General features: G+C 54.7%; 10 protein-coding genes across 10 annotated transcripts; 7 read left to right on the top strand and 3 right to left on the bottom strand.

Moving 5' to 3' along the window:
* Positions 1-1,590: 1,590 nt before the first annotated feature.
* Positions 1,591-1,800, top strand: CCOS01_05966 (uncharacterized protein; the record flags this gene model as incomplete). Its single annotated transcript, XM_060454140.1, has 1 exon — positions 1,591-1,800. One exon carries the CDS (start codon positions 1,591-1,593, stop codon positions 1,798-1,800), a length of 210 nt encoding a protein of 69 aa, XP_060315912.1.
* Positions 1,801-2,393: 593 nt separating this feature from the next.
* CCOS01_05965 (IFRD domain-containing protein) lies at positions 2,394-3,812 on the top strand (the record flags this gene model as incomplete). Its single annotated transcript, XM_060454139.1, has 1 exon — positions 2,394-3,812. The coding sequence occupies one exon, from the start codon at positions 2,394-2,396 to the stop codon at positions 3,810-3,812; it is 1,419 nt and encodes a 472-aa protein (XP_060315911.1).
* Positions 3,813-7,446: 3,634 nt separating this feature from the next.
* CCOS01_05964 (uncharacterized protein) lies at positions 7,447-7,935 on the top strand (the record flags this gene model as incomplete). The annotated part of the gene is made up of 1 exon (XM_060454138.1): positions 7,447-7,935. One exon carries the CDS (start codon positions 7,447-7,449, stop codon positions 7,933-7,935), a length of 489 nt encoding a protein of 162 aa, XP_060315910.1.
* Positions 7,936-8,499: 564 nt separating this feature from the next.
* CCOS01_05963 (uncharacterized protein) lies at positions 8,500-13,995 on the top strand (the record flags this gene model as incomplete). Its single annotated transcript, XM_060454137.1, has 3 exons — positions 8,500-12,219; positions 12,273-13,899; positions 13,952-13,995. The coding sequence occupies 3 exons, from the start codon at positions 8,500-8,502 to the stop codon at positions 13,993-13,995; spliced, it is 5,391 nt and encodes a 1,796-aa protein (XP_060315909.1).
* A 1,724-nt stretch (positions 13,996-15,719) lies between these two features.
* On the top strand, positions 15,720-17,244 carry CCOS01_05962 (uncharacterized protein; the record flags this gene model as incomplete). Its single annotated transcript, XM_060454136.1, has 4 exons — positions 15,720-15,813; positions 15,904-15,913; positions 16,029-17,148; positions 17,215-17,244. The coding sequence occupies 4 exons, from the start codon at positions 15,720-15,722 to the stop codon at positions 17,242-17,244; spliced, it is 1,254 nt and encodes a 417-aa protein (XP_060315908.1).
* Positions 17,245-17,773: 529 nt separating this feature from the next.
* CCOS01_05961 (uncharacterized protein) lies at positions 17,774-18,040 on the bottom strand (the record flags this gene model as incomplete). Its single annotated transcript, XM_060454135.1, has 1 exon — positions 17,774-18,040. One exon carries the CDS (start codon positions 18,038-18,040, stop codon positions 17,774-17,776), a length of 267 nt encoding a protein of 88 aa, XP_060315907.1.
* A 391-nt stretch (positions 18,041-18,431) lies between these two features.
* CCOS01_05960 (uncharacterized protein) lies at positions 18,432-18,785 on the bottom strand (the record flags this gene model as incomplete). The annotated part of the gene is made up of 1 exon (XM_060454134.1): positions 18,432-18,785. The coding sequence occupies one exon, from the start codon at positions 18,783-18,785 to the stop codon at positions 18,432-18,434; it is 354 nt and encodes a 117-aa protein (XP_060315906.1).
* A 223-nt stretch (positions 18,786-19,008) lies between these two features.
* Positions 19,009-19,231, bottom strand: CCOS01_05959 (plasma membrane proteolipid 3; the record flags this gene model as incomplete). Its single annotated transcript, XM_060454133.1, has 2 exons — positions 19,009-19,058; positions 19,108-19,231. 2 exons carry the CDS (start codon positions 19,229-19,231, stop codon positions 19,009-19,011), a joined length of 174 nt encoding a protein of 57 aa, XP_060315905.1.
* An 893-nt stretch (positions 19,232-20,124) lies between these two features.
* On the top strand, positions 20,125-20,388 carry CCOS01_05958 (uncharacterized protein; the record flags this gene model as incomplete). The annotated part of the gene is made up of 1 exon (XM_060454132.1): positions 20,125-20,388. One exon carries the CDS (start codon positions 20,125-20,127, stop codon positions 20,386-20,388), a length of 264 nt encoding a protein of 87 aa, XP_060315904.1.
* Positions 20,389-20,604: 216 nt separating this feature from the next.
* Positions 20,605-21,557, top strand: CCOS01_05957 (uncharacterized protein; the record flags this gene model as incomplete). Its single annotated transcript, XM_060454131.1, has 3 exons — positions 20,605-20,875; positions 20,983-21,197; positions 21,501-21,557. The coding sequence occupies 3 exons, from the start codon at positions 20,605-20,607 to the stop codon at positions 21,555-21,557; spliced, it is 543 nt and encodes a 180-aa protein (XP_060315903.1).
* Between the last annotated feature and the right edge of the window lie 19 nt (positions 21,558-21,576).

Genomic DNA, 21,576 nt, shown 5'->3' with positions numbered 1-21,576 from the left:
GTTCCAATTTAGTGATGACGGGATTAGGAAAGAGGGGCACACCTTAGACCTCACCACATGGCACCTGACAGCTGGAATGTGAAGGAGGCCAGCGGGGTCAACAGATGTACCTTCCCGCTGCCTTGCCTCAAATTCTCGAGATACCTCAGAGCTCAGAAAGGCATAAAACGCATCACAGTCAGGATGACTGTCAGATAGGTCGGACTTTGCCTCTGTATAATCTAGGGCAGCCATAGATAGTCTCATGGCGATAGACTGTACGGCATAGAGCGCTCCTAACGGCCAAGGATAAAGTAGTTTGTCAAGGTTGTACCGACCAATATTGAGGAAGGCCCGCTCTGGTGTGGTGTAAGTAGCTATTCACGCTTGTGACTCTCATGGCTTTCTCATCAACCTGGTCGAACACCTCAGTTGAGAAAAGCCATCTCAGCCTCTGTCACTCTGGTATATTACCTACCTATCCTCAAACCCGGGCCAGCTCCTACCGTCCACGTCGCCGAGCCCAATCTGCGCAAGTGCGCGCTCTCCAATTTTGCTTTGCCGAATTCCCAAGGTATCTGCCTACCTTATCCGTACCTACCTCACACTCCCCCTTGCATATCTTTTGGCCTAAGGAAGCACCTGACAGACCTCAAGGTGCCAACCCGGTGATTGAACACGCCAACACGCAGGTACCTCCCTTCTTGGAATTATTCTGTAATTATGACTATCATACTGCGCTTTTCAAAGAGTATTTTCTCATCAACATATAAATGATGATAACAAAGAATAGTGAAAGTACCTTGGCAGCAGTAGTATTGAGCGACAGACGATGTGCCTTACTCCACGTCTGCTCGAGGCGGACGATACAGTCGTGCTTCGGCTGAGGCCTACTGGTCGTGTACCTCACGCATGACAATAGGTATTTTTGTCCTGCCTTATCGACATAATGTTGACCTAGGGGCAGATCGGGTTGCATCTGCTCATCTGTCACCGGGTGGCCTGAGTTGTCGCAAACTGTCACTGGTTCCCTTCATGCCCATCGCTAACAAAAGCCATAGGGACGAGTTGAGATTCAGACGAATCTGGTTAGGCGGTGGATGAGAGACCAGGGATGAGGGGGATTCACTGGTGCCGCCCGTGAATGTCTAGACTTAGAAACGGTCAGATGATGCCGGCTGGGTTCACTTCAACTCGCCTGTATGCGCATCTGTTTCCCATCCATCTCACAATCCCGAATGGCCCCATGTTCTCCCCATACGCAGTAACTCCCTACCTGAGGCAAGCAACAAGCTACATCACAGTCATCCGTGGCTTTCTTTCTCCCTCGAATGCGGAACACTACGGTTCAACGGGCAGAAGTTCAACAGTGAGTGGAGGACCACACTCCGTCCGCAACCACGTAACCAAGGACGGGGGATGATCTGCTTACAGGGGTACCTCCCAGGAATGCGCGAGCGGACAGACCACGCCCACTTTGCCCCCACAGGAAGACATCATCCTGGAGTCCTTGACCTCGAGCGTGTGGAGTGACAAAAGTTGACTGATGTATCCTTACGCAGTACGCATGAATACGCAGTATGTCAGAAATGGAGGGGCAAAATGCGCCTGATGTCTGGATTTTTGTTTGCCGGATGTTTTGCTGCCGCCGCCGCCGTTCCTGTCCATCCCGCTGCTTTGTCCCCGAGCTCAACCTTGCATCCAGCTGCGTGTCTCGCCCTACACACGATTGAAAAGTCTCTTTCGTCATTCGTCATCCACAACGCTCGCTCGCTCTTTTTCTGCGATCCCTGTGCGACACCCGACAGGCATCCTTGGTGAATCAAGGGTTCCCCTCTGATGAAATGTGAATGCCACCCTCTTCTTCTATCGCTGCCACCCACCACCTTCACCACTCTTCTCCGACCCTCCACAACTTATTTTTTTTCAACCGTTGCCCTAAAAATCCCCAAGTTCCTCCTCACTTCCGAAAAGACGGTCTGGTCTGGTGACTCACGAAGCCCATCTTTCAGTTTCCAGTTTCCGAGGTTTCCTTTGAACTCTCTCAAATACTCGTCGAGCCGCTAGGTAATCACCAACTTGTACGGTCCAAACCTATCTCCGGATTCGACGCACTCACCCTTGCGTCTCGACCTATCTCCGGATTTCCTCCCTGACCTATATATAGAGAAGCCGAATACCATCCATGGATTGTTGGAGAAGGACGCAAAACACAATTAGAAGCAACACCATCTTCAAAGAAACGCCACCGCGCTACAAGCACAGAAGGTCCTAGACCCCGGTTCTCACAAATCAGGCAACCCACACATATACAGGTCTTCTCCCACGAGAAGTTCCGCTCACAGCAACTCTCTCTCTCTCTACACTCTACACACCACTCTTACACACACATTCCACCTTACACCGTCGCCACTATGCACGACCTCAGACTCAAGGTTCTTCGCGAGAGCGGCAAGACCGTCTCCAAGAAGGCCAAATCACGCCCCGAGTCCGCTCGCGCCTCCATGAGAAACTCGCCCAACGTCTCTCCTGGCCACTCTCAGATCAACTCGCCAGCACATTCTCGCGCTGGTAGTCGCTACGCCTCAGAAGACGAAGGCAGCGACTCCGATTACGACGATGGCATGACCATGAGCACCCTGTCAAATCACTCGGACACCGCTTTGGACGAGGCAACAGAACCCAACTGGGCGCAATTACTACAGGATCGCATCGTCGAGCTGCAAGATCGCAAGCGGACAAATACCCAGAGACGCGAGGCGACCCTGATGTCCTACTTGCACCTTGTCAAACACCACTACGGCGGCCGTCAAGTCAGCAACTCCTTACAAGACATCGTCACAGCGTTGATGAAGAACACCAGGTCCGGAGGTAGCTCCCTCGAGCGCCTCATGTCCCTGAAGTCTCTCTCAGCCACCCTCCTCACCACGCCATCAGACTCCCTGTTCGACGACATCTACCCGCAACTCGAGAAGACCCTTGAAGACGACGACGACAACGACGTCAAGGCGGCCGCGATCTGGGCCATGGCAGTCACAACGATGTACGGCGGTGGTGGCGAAGAGTCAGCAAGCGAGCTGCTCGAATACCTAGTCACCATCGTGGAAAGCGACGGTGAATCAGTCGGCGCGGCAGACAGTGGCGACGTCGTCACCTCCGCGCTCGAGGCCTGGGCCTTCGTTGCCAGCCAAGTAGACGACATCACCGAGAACGTCTACTCCGCCATCGAAGCCTTCGTGGAGCAACTCGACAGCACCGACGTGGAGGTCCAAGCGAGCGCGGGCTTCAACATCGCCTTCATCTTCGAGGCGGCGCGCGACCACGAGGAGGAGACGGGCGAGCCGATGAACCTCCAGTACGACCCCAAGAAGCTCATCGCCCTCATGGCCGAGGCCTCCAAGCCCTCCGTCAAGCAGACGGCGCGCAGGGACAGACGACACCTGCGCAAGCAGTTCACCAGCATCGTCTCGTCCTTGGAGCACGGAAAGGGGCCGGGCTACTCGAGCGCAAGCCGTCCGGCCTTCAACCCGCACACGGGCGGCACCAAGGCCGATCCCGGCGCGGGCCGCAGGGGCGACGACGACGACGGCGAGAACCGCGCATTCGGGTACCGCGAGAAGCTTCGTCTAGGTTCTACAGTTGTACTCATCGACTCGTGGTCTCTCATGGCGCGTGTTGAGGCAACGAAAACCATCCTGGGCGGCGGACTGCCTACGCACTTCAACGACAACCCTACTGTGGCGGAGCTGCTGGATAACGCTGAGACGGAGGAGGCCGCGGCACAGCTGTACGCAGCGCGTCCCAACAAGAGTGCGAAGCACATGAGGAGGTAGAAGGGGATCGTTTGCTTCTTAGCAGCGACTGGGGAAGTGTGGGAGGAATGGAAAGAATATGGCGTATGCCTTGGGAGCAGCATTCATTGGTGGAGAGAATTGCATTGGCATGCTTTCTTTCCTATGTACAGATTCACGATAGAGCATTACGGTCCAACAAAAAAAAAAGGGGGATACGAAACGCATAGTATGAGGCATAACCCTTACGTATTGCGAAATGAGGCAGAAGATACCACAGAGCGGAGGATCCTCGTTGCTAAATACACTTAGCCTACATCATTGGGAATTGGCATTGGTTGATAAACTGAGGCTTCACTTTGACTGAACTTGTGATGTGTTAATGTTTTCTTTGATTTCTCTTCAGACCATTTAGTTTTGATTTTCAATGGATGACTTACGCCGCCGGCGGTACACAACGACTGCACCTATCCATCAGGGGGCGGCGTTCACATGTCGCACAGCAGGGTGGATATGCGGTTGCCATTTGATGTAGCGTTGGTGGTCAGTCGGGTACGAGCTGGAAGGAGGGGGGAAAGAGAACGGGAGGGCGGCAGAAAAAGTGTCCCTGGCCGATACCCAATGAAGAAGCTATGGAGGGATGCCGATGTATGTGTCCTGGAGGCAACATGTTCGGGTGGCATTCGTTTCAGGGAGAACTTTTGAGCGGCGACAAACGGAAGGTGATGCTGCCCATTTTGGGGGCCACGAAAGTGAACCCAGGCCAACTATCCGTACATGTACGACAGACGGCGCTGATGAAATCCCGCTCAAGTTGACTTGCAGGACAACTGCAGAGACGGGGCAGCGATGCAGTCCAATGGCTCGCAGTGAGTAGGTAGTTGAAACCGTGAAAGCCCCTAGACTCTGGATATGCAGCGTGCTCCTATGGCTTCGAATTCGAACCCATCTTGATGCACTCACATCAACCTTTCTTGACCACTCAACATACCTTTACAAACGGGCGTGGTCAGGTCGGGGGAGGGAAGCGGGATGACCGGCATGAGCCGCCGACCCCAGACGGAGGAGCAATGGAAAGTCCATCGAGTCTGGGCCACCCCGTCGAGGTGCGCCTTCGCCACCGCCGGTTGGAGTACGTGGACAAATCGGACTATTCCGTTTGTTTTCGAGGCCTCGTGGGGTCGAACGAAGCAGACGAGAGCTGAGGTGTGCGGGTTTTTGGAGTACCGTTTCGCTTGGTTGCAGTGGCGATTTACCCGTATTGGGTTTCAACCTTTTTTTTTTTCTCTTTTTTTTTTCTTGCCTCCTTTACTCGACTTACCTAAATTGCGCACTCGATTCTCTATGAAGGACTGAGACAGTGACCACTAACGGGAGGCGGTGATGGGAGGGATGGGAATCGGCACATCGGATAGCTGAAATATCGTATCCCCTGTTTGTAGCAGCGTCCGTGTGTTTCTGGGGGCCGCGGCTTGTTCTTGTGAGATGACGTACGAACGTCATTCGATGTTGGAAGTGTGGAAGAGCTCGAGCTCGGACTCAAGTGAAAGGTCTTGGGGGGCAGCAGGGAAGTCATACTCGTTGCCCGGTTCACAAGGCGGCGCCCGTCTGCAACAGACGGACGAAAATGTTTCAGACGTTTAATCTCGAGGTTCAATCATGATCTTCCGAACAAGTCTTGATCAATACCTCGTCACAAAGAAGCCAGCGTGCCGCCAGGTCGAAAAAAAAAAGTGTCAAAAGTGTCACTCAGACTTCCCGTCAGTGGTGGCTCTGTCCCGGCAAGGTTCCCCGTGCCAATTTTATTTTCGGTTTTCACCTCGAGACTATTTTCTCGTGGCGCCGACGATGAGACCCTTGTCTAGTGGATGATCGGTATCCTCCCGTCGCCCAGCCAAAAAAGAGGTTGAACCCACTTGGCTTTGGTTTAGCACTTCAAGACGGGAAACATCACTCTTGGAAACAGGCGCCCGAGCCAGCCCACGCAAGTCCCACCTCTGGTGTGCTGTGGGGGCCCGGTTTCCAGGGGATCCCGTTTGAGCACAGGTGGATAGAGGTGACAGAAGTGGGAAAAGCCCGTCCCGATGGCGTCTGGCGTCTATTTGCAAATTGCATTTGTGAGGTGATCAGAGAGAGGGGAGGTTGGGAGAGGGAAGAAATGCTTGTCAAACCTTGTTCTCGTACGAAAGGGATAATAGAGAAAAGACGGAAAGTTGGTCTCTTTGTGGCAGAGGAAGATTGTAAGACTATCTATCTATATTGGTCGAGGGGCTGGGAGTGACCGGGGTGGGTGAGAGTGTTTCGGAGCCATAGACAAGGTTGTGGCAAAGGCATCGAGATATCGAAGTGACCCCGGCCGGTATGATGGATATCTGAACACAGTGAACAGTATCCTCATGTCGAGATACCCATAGGAATGGAATGGGTAGGAAGTCGACAAAGACAATGGCCAAAGGGGAACCGTTTCGGACACGCAGGGTCAAGGCAAGGACAGGTTCCAACGCTGAGCAAACGGCTGCGCGGGACGACATAACGGCGGTGAGGAATCGGACCTCTAACAATGCAGCGTTTGACCGAGTTCAAACAGCTAGAAGAGCAGACGTGACATGGGGGCCGAGATGTGTGGTGCATTCTATCCCGCTGAGTGGTTCCAGCCCCGTTGCAACAGAAGGACTGCACATGAGCCACGAGGGCACTGTAGTCTGGACAGACGACACCAGGTATTCCTACGTTAACCATTCAGTTGTCTTCACCTGGGAGTACTGTGAGAGGAGGGATGTGAAGATGTAAGGCACATTTGGTTACCTCGACAGCTCGACCACATTCGAAGTTGAGAAGCGTGCAGGACGCTCTGCAGGCCTGCAGGGACCCGATTTCCCACACGCCCCAGGCCTGCGGCGGCAATTGGCCCGTCGCCTCATGCTTCTGGTGCCTCTTAAGCTCCTTTCGGGAAGCGAGCGAGGGACAACTCATCAACCATCTCCACCCTGTCACGGCATCACACTTGGTGGACGGACCAATCTCTTTCTCAATCTGATGCTTTTCTCGATTCTCACGTCAACTTTTGTGGCCATGGACAGTTGAGACGAGGAGGGGAGGGACTGGACAGAAGATTGCCAGTGTGTCCGGTTGCTTGCTGCGGCCCAAGTAAGTGTGGAAAGGTACTCCGTAAGGTAAGGTAGGTACGAATACACCTATTATGTAGATGGTTGTCACGGTGGTGTTGGCTGTTGCCATCCCTTGTCCCAGCCCAAAGACCCAAAACCCGGCCCAGCCCAGCCGCTCCCGCGATCACGTTGCCGTCATCCTCGGCGCTACGTGTGTACATACCTTGGGCGTAGATAATTGCAGTGGCCCGCTTGTACCGAGTAAACAAAATAGGTGCAGCACAGGTCGCAGAAGGTCAGCTTGGACGGGAAGGATATCCCAGGCAGAGCCCGACGAAGCGTTCCCCCCTCTCGACCGCACTTCCCTGTCCGTTTGGGCTGGCCTGTGTGCCTGTGTGCCTGTTGTGTGCTTCTCTCTGTGCGTGCTGATTCCAGGTTGTCTGTCAGTCTTGCGGCCTGCCTGCATCATCCAAGATTGTCAGGTCGCCTGTCCATCGCCTGTCGCCTCTATCTGCTTACCCCCCCCCCCCCCCGGCTTGCCTCTTTCCAAGATACCTCATCAAGTATGGATGGATACCTTACTTATCTGCTCTTTACTGTACCTTTGCTCAGCTACTATCGTTCCCGCCCGTTTGCTATATTCGACATCGCTTCCAATATCCTTCTCTTCGCTGCACCCGATATCACTCGCTAGAGTCACCACTTGTCCCTTGCCTCGAACCAACACATACCTTTGTTTCGTTCCGTTTCGCCGATACCTGTTTCTCCTCCGCGACGACAAAAGAGTTGCCCAAAGACAAGAAAAAGTCAACTACGGCGCTACACGGATAGAAATTAAGGCCAGAGACAGGCCGGTAGACCCCTGGAAGCTTACCTGCCTCTCTTGTTCAGCTACCAAGAAAGATCCGCAAACTGGGGCAAAAACATCGCCGGGGAAAAAACAACACCCAAGCAACGGCCTGACCCCCCAGCCACCCCAGTTTGCGAACCTCACACCTTCGCCTCACCCCTCCACTCTCACCACTTGGCCTTCCCTCCTTTGCGCCATCCAATTCTGAGCTCCTTCTTCTCACTCAGCCGTCCCTCGACGTTAATCCGCAATTTCAAACTAACATCGTTGCTTTTTTATTTTCGGGTCCTATTTGCGCACTGCGTTGTTTGTGGCATAAGCGGCCACAGGTCTCTCTGTGTCTTTTTTCCTTCCTTCTTTGGGGGATATTCCGTTCGCTGCCTTTCGCAGACATCGCCGAACCGCAACGGCTTTCTCTCTCTCTCTCTCTATCCCAGTGTCTCGCTCGCAGCCAGGTGTGAAAGCTCCTTCAGATACAGCTTGTTCGCCCAGCCCGCCCAGTTTTTTTTTTACACCCTCCCCGCAGCAACGAAGTGCTCCTCATGTCTTGACGGCGACTACACCCACAACAAATCCTTGCCCACCTTGGACGACAGCCGGCAAATCCACCCACCCTCTCCTCTCCTCACCTCTTCTCTTCTCCTTCTTTCCTCGATCGAGGGAAAGGACGAGATCCAAAATAGAGGTGTGAGCCGCTGATCGAGGCACTCATCATCCGCGCCCGCGCATCAACAGCCCCTCCGTCGCCGAGGCCTTCGAGCATCGCACCACAATGGGTGTTGACTCGAATAAGCCTCCTCCACTCCCTGCCCCGACCGAAACCGACTCCGTCACCCCCACCGAGCTGGCGACCGATGTGTCCAGGCCAAACGACGAAGCTTCCCACTACTCTCTGCCCGACGACGGCACACCTGTCACCATCAAAACCCGCGGCCACAGGGCCAATCGTTCTCAGACGTCCCTCCTCATTGAGTATTTCGAGGGTGGCAAGCCTGGCCCCGAGGGAACAGTCGAACGCAAACCCAGCGTCCGCGTGCGCCTGACCCCGTCCAAGAAGCACCGCGGTGACCATATCCAAATCACCGAGACCAAGGGTAACACCCGCAAGGCCTCGTTGACCCGCCGTGTGCCTCTGCCGTCCACCACAGCAACCTCCTCGCACCTCGACGTTGAAGCTCTCGAGGGCGAGGACGCCGACAGCATGCGGTCCTACGCCTCCGCTACGGAGGAGTCTAATGTCTCGAGAAACCCAATCGACATTGAAATTGACCACCGCGGCGGACGGCGTCGTCGGCCGGCGAGTCCATTGATTCCCGATGCTGATGCTCAGTCTTCATACCTGGCTCCCAACATGTCCGACATCTCGGCAATCCCCCAAGACAGCTTTCTCGATGGCTCTGGCTCAACAGTATTAACAAAGAACTCCGAAAGACGCAGTAAGAGCACGTCGCGGGGCAATGAGCTGGCGGCCGGCGTCACAGGCGCATTGGCTGGCGCCGCGATAGCTGATCATGCAAAGAGCAGTAGGAGCAAAAGACACAGCGGCGAAAGAAAGGTGTCGGGGGAAAGATCCTCAAGAGACAAAGATCGCAAGCACCGTTCGAGCAAGAGTCGGACAAGCAGTGTCAGCGAGAAGCAATCGGAAGGAACGCGATCACCCCGACGACGTTCCAGTCGGGGCCATGTTGACTCTGTTTTATCTGGGGCAGATTCCAGTCTTTTATCATCCAGCATTTCTGCCAGCCACCGTTCCTACGACCAAAGCTCGGTCCGCTCCGGAGCTTCCAAATCGTCCATCAATAACCCGAAACTACTCGAAACGGTAGAAGATGCCATTCGTCGACTTATTCTGCCAGAATTGAGCGCATTGAAGAGAGAGCAGAGCAAGCGCGAAAGCCGCCGCAGCTCCATCACATCAACAGGAACAGGGACGTCTCTATCTCGCGAGGAACTGGGGGTAGACCGACGCAAATCCGCCGATAAGCGCAGCGAAGCCGGTCGCGACAGCCGGCATCGAGAACGCAGAGACCGGGAAGCTCGCCACGACTATGTTGACTCTCCCCGAAGCGTTGCAGGCGAATCGGTGGAAGAATCATCCATTGTCTCCATTGACGATACCCCACGGCGGAGTGATGGCGCGCTCAAGGCCGCCGTTGGAGGTGCAGCAGCAGCTGGGCTTGCCGCTGCCGCAATGAACGCAGCATCGCCGTCATCGGAGGATAGAAGGCAGCGGAGGCGCCGGCGTGCTGATGGTTCAGCTCGAAGCAGAAGTGTAGGTCGCGAGAAGTACGACGAAGAGTTCCACGAGGAAGAGGTTCCCGCGCCGCCAATGCCGTTAATGAGCGAGATCAATCCCTCCGAAATGACGCGAACCTCAATTCTTTCGGCTGATACCGATCGTCCCCATTCCGCCATGGAGGAGAGAGCCTCTGTCCAGGAGGTTGCCCGGGGCAACGCCTCCCTTGGCTCCTCGCCAACGCCAACGCAAGCAGCACCAATGACCAATTTGCAACAGACTCTAGGCACGAAGCACGCCAATATCTCTCACGGGGATTTGAGAGAACTGTCTCGGTCACGAACCGGAGATTTCTTGGAGCAAAGCGAGGTTTCGGAGTTCAGCCAAAGTCCTTCGTCACAAATCCGCGATGAATACGACGACTACGACGATCGAAGCCGTGTCACGGAGAGCGAAGGCGACTATGTGGACTCTGGCGATTACGACTACTACAACACGCAGGATGTGCCGCCTCCGTTGAAATATGTCCCTTACCAGCCAGAGAGACGTGGGTTGAGCCCAATTTACAGTGTGTCCGGCTACACGGAGGCTGGTAGCGAAACGGCTGCCCAGCGTGACTCGAGGATGTCGCATGGGACCGCTTCGCCAACCAAGTCTCAAGCGTCCCACACTGATCTGAGAGCCCTTTCTCCGGCGTCAGTACCAAGTAATGTGATGAGTCGGGGCTTCGATGAGCAGTCTGTGGATGATCGTAGCGTCCGAAGTGGACAAGACTACCGCAACAGCCAGTACACGGAGGGCAGCGAGATCGCAACTTCTACCGGACAGGCTGTGCGTGGTATTGCTGCGAATCCCAACATTATTCATGTTCCAAACGGTGTCGAGTCCAACGTAGCTTCACTCGTGGACGGCTCCATGCTTGAGTCTCAACTTACCACGGGCTCTGGATACGACTACAGGGACTCCCAAGTATCGTACGGTAACGAGTCCAATGTTTCCTATGGACCGGAATCCTACGTGTCATACGCCAAAGACTCCAATGTCTCCTACGATGACCAGTCCAACATTCAGCCCCGTTCGCGCGATGTCAGCCCAGAAAAGAGATCTGTCGCTGACCAGCGGGAGTTCTTCGAGCAACGTGAGCGCGAGAGCAGTCGCACGCCTACTTCGAGCCGCCAGAGCCACCGATCAAGAGAGTTTGCTGGAGAGTACGACCTGGACGAGTATGGTAGAAAGGTTGCTCCTGCTAGGTACAGAAACTCCCCTTCTACGTCTACACGGCACTCGCCTACTGCCTCCGAAAAGGCAATTGCCGCTGGTGCGGTTGGCGCAGCAGCTGCTGCTCTCAAGGCCGCCAAAGACAAGACGAAGCAACCGACAGTGGAGGAGGTCGACGAGGAACATGCTGAAGAATGGGTTCCCGAGGGAGTCACAAGAAACAAGTCCTTCAAACAGCGAGCGATGGAAGGCCGGGAGCCAGCAAACACCCCGGCACACAGCGTCGACCGTCTCGACCTCGAGGACAAGCCCAAGATGGGTGCTAGTGCCATGCCGACATTTGACGACCCGATGCCTGAGGTCGGATATGTAGACGACGATGCGCTGACCAATCCGTCATTGGTCCGCGAGCCGCTCGGCGGCAGCGACCACAACGATGGGGACCACTGGCCCGGCGATATCACCCCTCGCCAAGGCACGCCTCGCCAGAGCGACTATGACCAGTCTTACGAGGAGTACAACTCGGAGAAGCACAGCCCGCGCGGCCACGGTGGTTATGGGATGGCCGCTACCGGTGCCGCCATGGGAGCCGCCGCCGGCGCAGCCATGGCTCACCACCGACAAGCCAGTGGAGAGCATGAGGACGAGTGGCGACGCACATCGGCTGAGCGAAAGCGCGATACTGTCATTACGAATCCCTATGATGGCGCGAGCCCCGTCGATCATCCCGACCTGCTCGGTGGCAGAGGATTCGAAGATTATGCTGCTGGGTACCACGCCAACAGTCCGGGTGGGCACAAGAACCTGGATGAGGGTTACATTTCTCAAGGTCCCATCCACTCGCCCAATATGCAGCCCACCAGCAAGGCCATGATGCCCTTTGGCGATATGAATGCAGAAGACCCCTTCTTCGCACCTCAGCACTCACGACACCTGAGCGGTCTTTCCCAGGGCATGAACTCGCCGCTGTACGATGCCGCCACTGGCAACGGTATCGACAGGATCGAATCCAAGGACATTATTGCCTTGATGCAACATGTGAGTATCCCGGTATTGTGGACATGAAAAGAAAATGGCTAACAAATTCTCAGCTCATGGTCCGCGATGCTCAACGGAGCGCTCGTGACACGGAGATTCTCGTCACGCTGGTCCGCTCTGCGGCTGAAATGCGCAACTCTTTTGATGACCTTAAGAAACTTCTTGCCAACACCGAGGACGTCATCATCAAGGAGGTCCAGGAGAACACTGACGAGACGGTCAAGAACGCCGTCGCCGGCTCCCGTGCTTACCCTGGCAGCCTTCCTCGTTCTGTCAAGGGCTACAGCGCTGCATCTCAGAACAGCACTCTCGATGAGACCGCCAAGAAGAGCAACTTTTTCCGCAAGGCGCTCAAGGGCCTCAGCAACAAGGGCGCCAACGATCTCAGCAGGATCGAGGACATGCTCATGCAGCTACTGGGCGAGGTCGACACACTCAAAGCACAGACTATGAGACCCGGCATGGTTAGCGGCCGGCCATCTTACGAGAACCTCACCCCGGAGATGCAGTACGAGCAGGATCGCGGCTACGAGCCCGAAGGCCAGGCTGGCACCTCTACCACTAGCCAGGGCAGCCACTCTGGGATGTCATCCTTTGCCCAATCTCGCGGGCCTTCCAAGATGGCCTACGAACCAAACCGCATCAGCACCGTTCACGAAGACAATGAGGAGGAGTACATCTCCCAGAACAACCACCATGAGCCTCAAGGTATGCTTACACCGACTCGGGAGTTCTCTCGTGGCGGTTCTGCGCCCTTGGGCACTCCTCCTCAACCCATGGCCGCTCAGAACGCATCGTTGAGCAATGACAACACTCCCAAAACGGACAAGGGCAAAAAGCATAAGAGGGGGTCATCGAGCTGGTTCCCCAAGATTTCTCGGTGGTCCGAGTCGACGGCTACAAGCGTAAGCAAGGCTTTCCGGGGCAGCGGCTCTAGCAAGAAGGAACACGAAGACGAGTTCCTGCAACATCCTCCATCCCGATCTGGATCCGATCTACGATACGACGACCGGTACCAGAATGAGTTTGGCGGCAGTGACCAACTGCACTCTGGATTCTCGCAGCAGGATCTTGCAGCTCCTCAGCCCCCGCACCTGGATCCTCCTGCCACCTACATGACCCCTGAGGACCCCAAGTACAAGGCGCACCGTAACTCGGTCAATCTCCAACACCCCCAGCCTCGTCAAGGACAGACTGAGAGGTTCAAAGCTGCCCTCGAAAGCCAAGCATACGACTACGATACGCCTATGTCTCCCAGATCTGCAGACTGGGCCGGCTCAGCCACCAGCTTGCACCGCTTCCCCCCAAATGCCAATAGCTATAGCAATGGCTCCCCCGCGACAGGTGGCGACTACTACACGTCCTCCTCCCCAGCTGGCCCACCCAGGCCGCCTAAGGAGCCCATGGATGAGATGACCCATACGCCCGCCAAGAAGCGAATCTCCAACTTGGCCTTGAAGAGCAGCCCTCTTCCCTACAACAGTGTTGAGAGTGGTTACGGCACTGGCCCTGGCACACACGCCGCCAGCACTAGCAACTACACCGGCAGCCCTAAGCCGGAGAACCGCAATCTCAGCGGTGCTCGTGGCATGCCTGCGCGTAGGCCTTCCGGGCCGCGAGCCATGACCCCCAAGAGTGCGGAGGAGGAAGCCGCCAGAGAAGAGCGACGTCGCAAGAGAGGTAAGCACATTACATTTACAGTAATTGAGCCGCAAGCTGACTGACTATCTAGACACCTTTGGCACAGTCGCTAGCAATGAGACCGATACCTTCTAGACAAAATGATTCCTCGCCACAGAGAATCGTTTGTGCATACAACACACAAATAAGCACTACTACATGAGTTGATGCTACTGGATAGCTTGAACACATGATCAGCTATAATCATTGAACATATTGGATGCAGATTCTCCCATCTGCTATAGAGATGCAGCGGCAACCAACCAAAAAAGGGGAGCAAGTTGTACAGCCGCAGGGAGGAAGCGGAAGGGGACGACGGAGGTGGATTTGGTTCGCTACTCAACCTAACGACGACATGACACGCAATTGATGGCTTTTGCGTTTTAGCGATGTTTTCGAGGTGGAGGAGGAGGGGGGAAGGGAACGACAGCACAGCATGACCTCAGTTGGCCATGTTGCGTTGAGGACAGTGCCGAAGGAAGAAAGGCATGGAATAGGTTTGGAACGCGCGACAAAGTTGGTTGATACCACATTCTCGATATTGGGCTGCTGTGTTTTTTCTTCAAGAGCAGCCGTGACGCATGGCAGATACCATTAGGGGTTTTTGACTGTAATAGTAGTCGTGGATAATGGAACCTCTACTTCGCCCTGACGATTTATGACCAAATGTGAAGATTGTGTTCCCAGATGAAGGGGATATGGAATTGAATGAGGTGAATCTTGCTTTGTTGATGGTTGAAGTACAATGTGGGCACCGAATATGACTGGTGTGTTTTATGGGAGGAAACTTTGAATCGAGGGAACTACGGGCACATCCGGTAGAGGGTGCGCGGGGTCTGCCGTCGACGGTTATCTTTACCGATGGCAAGTACAAGAAGTTTCCGCCCATTTATGGTGTGAGACATAAGCTATGTATGAAGAGGACTTCATCAGTGGGAAGTAATGAGAAGCAGGATATCTTCAGTGTCAAATGTTCTACGTGTAGGTTCCTAAATCAGATGTATCAATATTAAACAATTTTATTTTGAAAAGGTTTCCCATTGTCTGACTGAACAAATGCAGGGTTGAAAATGTGCAGGAATAATTATCAAGTAAACAATGGTGATAGTCGACTTGAACCCGTGACCTCTACGAAGGTCACAAAAAAAATAAGCTATCCATGGCCTTATCTAGGACCGTGAGCCAACATACGATAGAGTCGTCCCGCTCGGCCATCGGCTACAACGGACGGTGCTTGTTGAGACCTGCATCGTCATTGGTATTCATAAGGGATAGAACGAGGGCGGTCAAGATTCATATACAGGTAGGAATAAACAGACCAGTTTCCATCTCATCTATGGTGACAGGTCGCAAACTAATTCACGTAGAAGCTTTCTACAAGTCAATTAGTGAGCTCTAGCATCAATCAATCGGGATTGACATTTGGTTTATTCCGTAGCTAATGCGCAGTAAGTCAGAAAGATACGTCGATTCATGTCTTGCCCAAACGCACAGCATCTTCTTCATTTCGCATTCACGTCTCCGACGATGCGTCGCTCGTGGCCCGGTTTAACGCCTACGTCATTCCCGCTCGATAACACTTATCGCCGACGACCGGGAATGCCCCTCATTGCATTAGCGAGGTTTCGGCGATAAAGATAAGATTGTGTGCGCAACGCCCTTTCGCAAACTTATTACCCCTCGAACGACTTTTGAGCCCACCGCGAGACTGCGCGAGGGAGCAAGCCATATAATCATCTTGCCCGACGACTACTTCACCGCCTCCTTCCTCCCCCTTCGTCTCCCATTCTCCCCTAATTTTACCTTACAATACCGCCACAATGCCTCGAGATCCGCTCATCGGCCTGGTCGGCAAGCCGTCGGCCGGTAAGAGCACAACGCTCAACAGTCTCACAGACGCCTCGTCAAAAGTTGGTCCGTAAACCTCCAAATCCATTCGACCGAGAGAAGAGAAACCCCCGACGCCCACCGACCTGGTCGCTGATGGACATATCGTGAAAACAGGAAACTTCCCGTACGCTCCAACTCTCACCCTTACCCTGGCCGCCTCCTTCATATACTTGAGATTCTATGTTATTCGTCGGTGGTTCAGCAGCATCCACTAACATTCAATATCTCCCCCTTTGCAGATTCACAACTATCGATCCCCAAAGGGCAATCGGCTACCTCCAAATAGAATGCGCCTGCGCGCGCCACGGCGTCTCGGACCGCTGCCGACCCAACTACGGCGCCTGCATCGACGGCCGCCGTTCGGTACCCATCGAGCTCCTCGACGTCGCCGGCCTCGTGCCGGGAGCGCACCAGGGTAAAGGCCTGGGCAACAAGTTCCTCGACGACCTGCGGCACGCCGACGCGCTGATACACGTGGTGGACGCCTCGGGCACCGTCGACGCCGAGGGGAAAGAGACTCGCGGCTACGACCCGTCGGTCGACATCGCCTGGCTGCGCGGCGAGATCGTGGCCTGGATCCGGGGCAACCTGATGGAGAAGTGGGGGTCGATCCGGCGGCGGCACATGGCCATCAAGGCCACGGCCGTCGAGACGCTGCAGGGTCAGTTTTCGGGATACGGGAGTACCTCCAACGTTGTCGCGCGGGCGCTGGACCGGCTGGGCATCAAGGAGCCGCTCGAGGACTGGGACGCCGAGACAATTGACCGCGTCGTCAACGCCTTCACCGACGAAAAGTTCCCGACCGTCATCGCGCTCAACAAGATTGACCACCCGGACGCCGACAAGAACATTGCAAAGATTGCAAAGATGCAGGACCCCAACACGATCGTGCTGTGCTCCGCCATTTCGGAAATTTTCCTGCGCAAGATGGCTAAGCAAGGGTACATCAAGTACACGGAAGGCAGCGAGTTCGTCGACACGCGGGAGGACCTGATCGAGCAAGGGGACCCCACGGGCGGGAACCTGAAAGAGCTGGACGAGAAGAACCGCAACCGGATAGAGAACCTCAAGGACATGGTGCTCTACCGCTTCGGGTCGACGGGCGTGGTGCAGGTGCTTTCCAAGGCGGCCGAGATCCTGGGCCTCGTCCCGGTGTTCCCGGTGCGCAACACCACCTCCTTCACCTCCGGCGCTGCCGAGTCCAAGTTTGTCTTCCGCGACTGCGTGCTGGTCAAGAAGGGCACCACGGTCGGCGAGGCGGCGCGCAAGGTCATGGGCGACGCGCCCATTGCGTACATCGAGGGCGCCGGCGGCCAGAGGGTCGCGGAAGACCACCTCGTCACGGTTGGGAAGAACGATGTAAGTATTGCCTCGCCCCCTTTTTTGATACTCACATACACGTATCCTAACGTTGTCTTCACACAGATCCTGTCGTTCAAGGTTGGAAGAGCTTGAAGAAGAGTTGAAGCTATCTCTGCGTCATCTGACCTTAGTACACTCATTCCCACCACAGCTGCATTAAACTGGAAAATACCCAGTGACATCTAGATTCCCCGTGACTGCCCCTCTCCTCGGAAAAGATAGAAGGGGTTTCATCGCAAATCATTCTCAAAAAGCTCCATGGTAGGTAGAGTTGGGAGGCGGGTACTCCGGAACAACCGCCCCCTAGCCCAGTAAGGCGAGAGCGATCACCTGGGGGCCAAGGGACCATTCAGGGTGGGCCTCGAGAAAAAGAATTAAATAAAGAAATTTCAAAAGATCAAGACCTGCCGCGGGCAATGAAGCATTGTTTTCAAAGTACCGACTCGGAACTCGAGTCATTCCGATGTGGACCGTTAAGGTATCTTTCTTGATATTCTGCCCTATCTCTATTTTCGCATTCGCGCTTCGCGGCCATACCCGCGCCATCTCGTTTTCTCTTTTTTTTTCTGCTCGATTCCTCCCTCACCAGGGCAGTGACCAGCCGACTGGTTGCGGTCTGCGCCTACCTTACCAAAGTGCAATTTAAACTAGCGGACAGGGATACAGGCCTCACCGCGAAGGCGGGGGCCCTGTCCTGTCCTATCCTGTCCCACCGGGCGCTTGCTGCCAGCGGCCGGCCAGCCAGCCACAATGGAGCCCTGGGCCCCCGGACGCTTCTGGCTTCGCGCCGATTGCCAGAAAGCCCAGAGGTACCCGCAGTGCCGAGCTCTTCTGCGTCCGAGCTGCGTACGCGTCCCTCAGCTTCCGCTGCGCTGGCGGATTTTGCCATGTTGCAATTTGCAAAATGAATCATTTCTGCTGTATTCCGTAGTCTCGTACGGAGTACCCGCGAGGCAGACTGCGAGCAATAGGGCGGATCAGCAAGCAATTTGGGGGCCATTGGCATGCTTATTCTCGTGCTAGCACTCCGCTCAATATGATGGAAACAAGGTTATTTCACAATCACAAAGTCATCTGAGCGCAGTCATCGCAAAGGAAATAAGCTCCAAAGTAGCGTCGCAAAGTCGGATGTTTCTGACAATGGTCTAGAATACTTGTAGCAGTAGACAGAAAGTTGTAAACGTTTCAATGCGACAAGCATGACATCACATGGATCTGCGTCAATGGTTTGGTGGTCTTGTGGAGACGCCCAACCGCGTATCAAGCACAGCTGACTGTGTTCAGCACTCTGCGGCATGATCGGGAGCATTAATTCTCACAACTGGGAACACTGAACAGGAATCACGATCAAGACGTTGTAGTGAAATAGTTTGAAGAGATTGATATGTCGGGTATCGAATTAAGCATGCTACACACAGCGCGAATTCCTCCTCCACTTCCTGGTCTTGAATGCCTGCCCAAAACAAATCGTTTCGAAAAGTCGCATTCCGCAAGGTGAGAAGTAACGTGACAAAGTCCGAAGAATGGAACCGCCAGGAATTATGAAAAGAGGCCGTTGCTGTGTCGTTGTCGTAAAAAACAGTGGTGGAGGTTGGTGAGGTAAGGGGTAATAGGCCAACCCTGCAGAGCAGCATGCATCCTTGCAGCTGGCGCAGGAGGATCCCCCAGCATTGCCGGATGAGACGGAGAGCCAAGATCGCTGGAATGCCCGGCCACCGCCTACAGCGTCACACTCTTCAGGAAGGCGTGGTGACACATCCTTGAAAGTAGGTTGAGTTCATGTCGCTTCCGTTGCTGGATATCGTCATGCCCTCTCGTGTAGGCGATTACGATCGGAGAAATGCAGCGACGATTCGCTTAGTACTTCAGAATGATGTACAGAGCGTGGATGATACCAGGGAGGTAACCTATTATTGTTAACTAAATTCACAGTGTCTGAAGAACTGTCAAGCTTACCAAGAATGGTCAACAGGATGTTGATGAAGAAGTCAGCGCCGCAGCCACGCTCGAGGAAGACACCGACGGGCGGGAGGATGACGGCAAGAATGATCTTGCAGATATCGGAGGCGGTGAAAGGCATGTTGATTGATGTGTTGGTGTTGTCAAACGGTGTGTTTATTTGTGTAGGATAGTTCGTGACGGGATCCTAAAGATCTGATGTGTGATGTCGAATGTAAGTTCGTTGGTTGATAAGGGGAGGGGAATCGAATGGTAAGTGGGCTGGGGAAGAGATGGTTATATAGCAGGAATGAGAGCAACTGCCAACTGGGAAGCCACAGCCCAGCGCAGGAAAAAATACAAAAAAAGGCAAGGACGAGCTCACAGTGATGTGATGTGGACTTGCATGGGCCACCCCTTCCCGCTCTCCTCCGTACCAACCTGACCTTACCTTACGGATACGTCTGACAAGGGACAAGCCAGTCGCAGGTGGTAGGCCAGTGAGGCCCGGCAGACATGTCTTCCCCCCCCCCAAAGTACCCAAGCGCAGCCTCCCAAGACGAGCCAACGAGCAACAAGAGCGTCTGGTCGTGCCGGGAAAGGCTTGGGGGTGTGGTATGAGAGAGGAGTTGCGTCATCGACTCATTCCCGGTTTGCTGCGGCAAGGAAAATAAGGCACAAGCGGCAGCACCAGCACATGGCCACACGAACTGCAAGCTCTGGGCCTCTGGCTAGGCCATTTACGCCTTGAGAGAAGAAGGAAAAGATGGGATGGCTCTTGCCGTGCGTTGCGGACAAGCCACACCTCCGCCCACTTTAGCAATGACCTTGTCTCTTTTTCCTCCTCTTCCTCTGCACTGCTGCAGGCTCTCCCCTCCTGCGCCTGCGGAAACAAGCACCCGAGCGGAGCAAATGTGAGCCCCTTACGACGTATCACTGACACACACGGCATCTGGACCTTCCTGCTGCCTGTCATGCCTTTGTCGCTGCATCAGACCTCGCAGCGCACACTGCCAGGTTTCTCAGATCCCATTGATGAGGATTGGATGCCTGCTCTCAGCCTCCGAAGCTCGCTTCCACGGCAAACATTCGGTCCCTCTACGTCTTCGTCGTTATTTTCTCTCCGCGCTTTCACGATGTTCAATCGTCTTGGATCGCGGTGGCCTCGGTTTCCGATCTATCCTTACTAAATCGAGACCCATTGCGCGTCCCTCCATCCCTCCTGCCCAGCCTTTTCCCGCCGTCATTGAGGGGCTCTGTGCGGTTTGTCCGACGTCCTTGAGCAACTTGTACAGCTAATTCCTGCTCAACTGCTATACTTGCTCCCTCATGTACCTCAGCACTGCGTGAACTCTTTTCGGTGGACGCGATAAAGGTGGGTGCTACGTCATCAACCGAGCCCTTGCTAGCGCCGCGCTGGTGGGGTCCGCTCTTCTTAATTTTGCTCTTTTTGCTCATGGCTCCACCTATCGTCATCCAGTCAAAACAGCTTCGAGCTGGTCAGGGGACATCCCCATGCACGCAAGCCTCAAGGTGCGCGTCATGAGCCACAAACGCCACACATCGGAAGCTGCTTCATGGGACAATAGTGACGACTCAGCCACAGATGCGTTCCAGGGTCTGCCTGTCTTGTCCATGTCGAGGCCCCCAACAACTCAAGAAGTCAAGGTTGATGCTATTCTTTTCTCCAGCGGACATCGGTCCGTCCGCGCTCGTCGCGGAGAAGGACGCAATGCACTGACGATCCAGGTGGTTCTTTTCCTCCGCCTAAGATTTCCTTTTCTTCGTTCGTCCTAATTCCCCTTCTTCTTATTCCTCCCAAACAACACAGGAAAACCTGTCAGTCTGTCTCACCAATGGAAACCCAAGGCCCCTCGTGACTTATGACGCAAGGGGCCCGGTCATGCCCGGCGGCAAAGAGGGCCAAGCCGGTTCGGCAGCTCCCAGGGCTAGGGAGGAGACGCGGCCTGTCTCCGCTCTGCAACGGGGAACTCAACGTGGGCGGCGAAAAGACGTCAAATCCTCGATATCGCCCTTGCTCCGAGCTCGTAGGGCTGGGCAAGACCGGCAGGCTTGCGGCAAGGCTACCTGTGGCTGGTAACTGTCAGGTATGCCGCGACGAATGTTGCGTGCCTTGAACAATTAGGTATTGCGATTTCGTCGCAACCAACGCCACACTTGCGCACGCCTGAGGCTCAAGGGGCCGATGATGTAGTGTCACATTTGCGCGTCCGTTGACTTCCCAGGCCCGAGGCTATTATTAACATGTTTATTTCTTGTTTCGGCCGGGCCAAGCGACCTCATTGGCAATCAGCTCTGCTACTATACATCGGTTTCCCCACGAAAGCCAGGTCTGGCCAACAGTGATGGACTAGCTCTCATAGGCAATCCTAGCTTGCCAAACTGCCTAGACATGCACGTCTGAGGCTACTGCCCACCAGCCATTGTTGGTTCAGCATCGGACATGACACAACTGGCTTGGAGTGT

This window comes from Colletotrichum costaricense, assembly GCF_030867565.1.
Source record: "Colletotrichum costaricense strain IMI 309622 chromosome Unknown Scaffold_5.1, whole genome shotgun sequence".
NCBI lineage: Eukaryota > Fungi > Ascomycota > Sordariomycetes > Glomerellales > Glomerellaceae > Colletotrichum > Colletotrichum costaricense.
The sequence above is the reverse complement of the archived record's forward strand: the minus strand, read 5'-3'. Positions and strand labels throughout refer to the sequence as shown.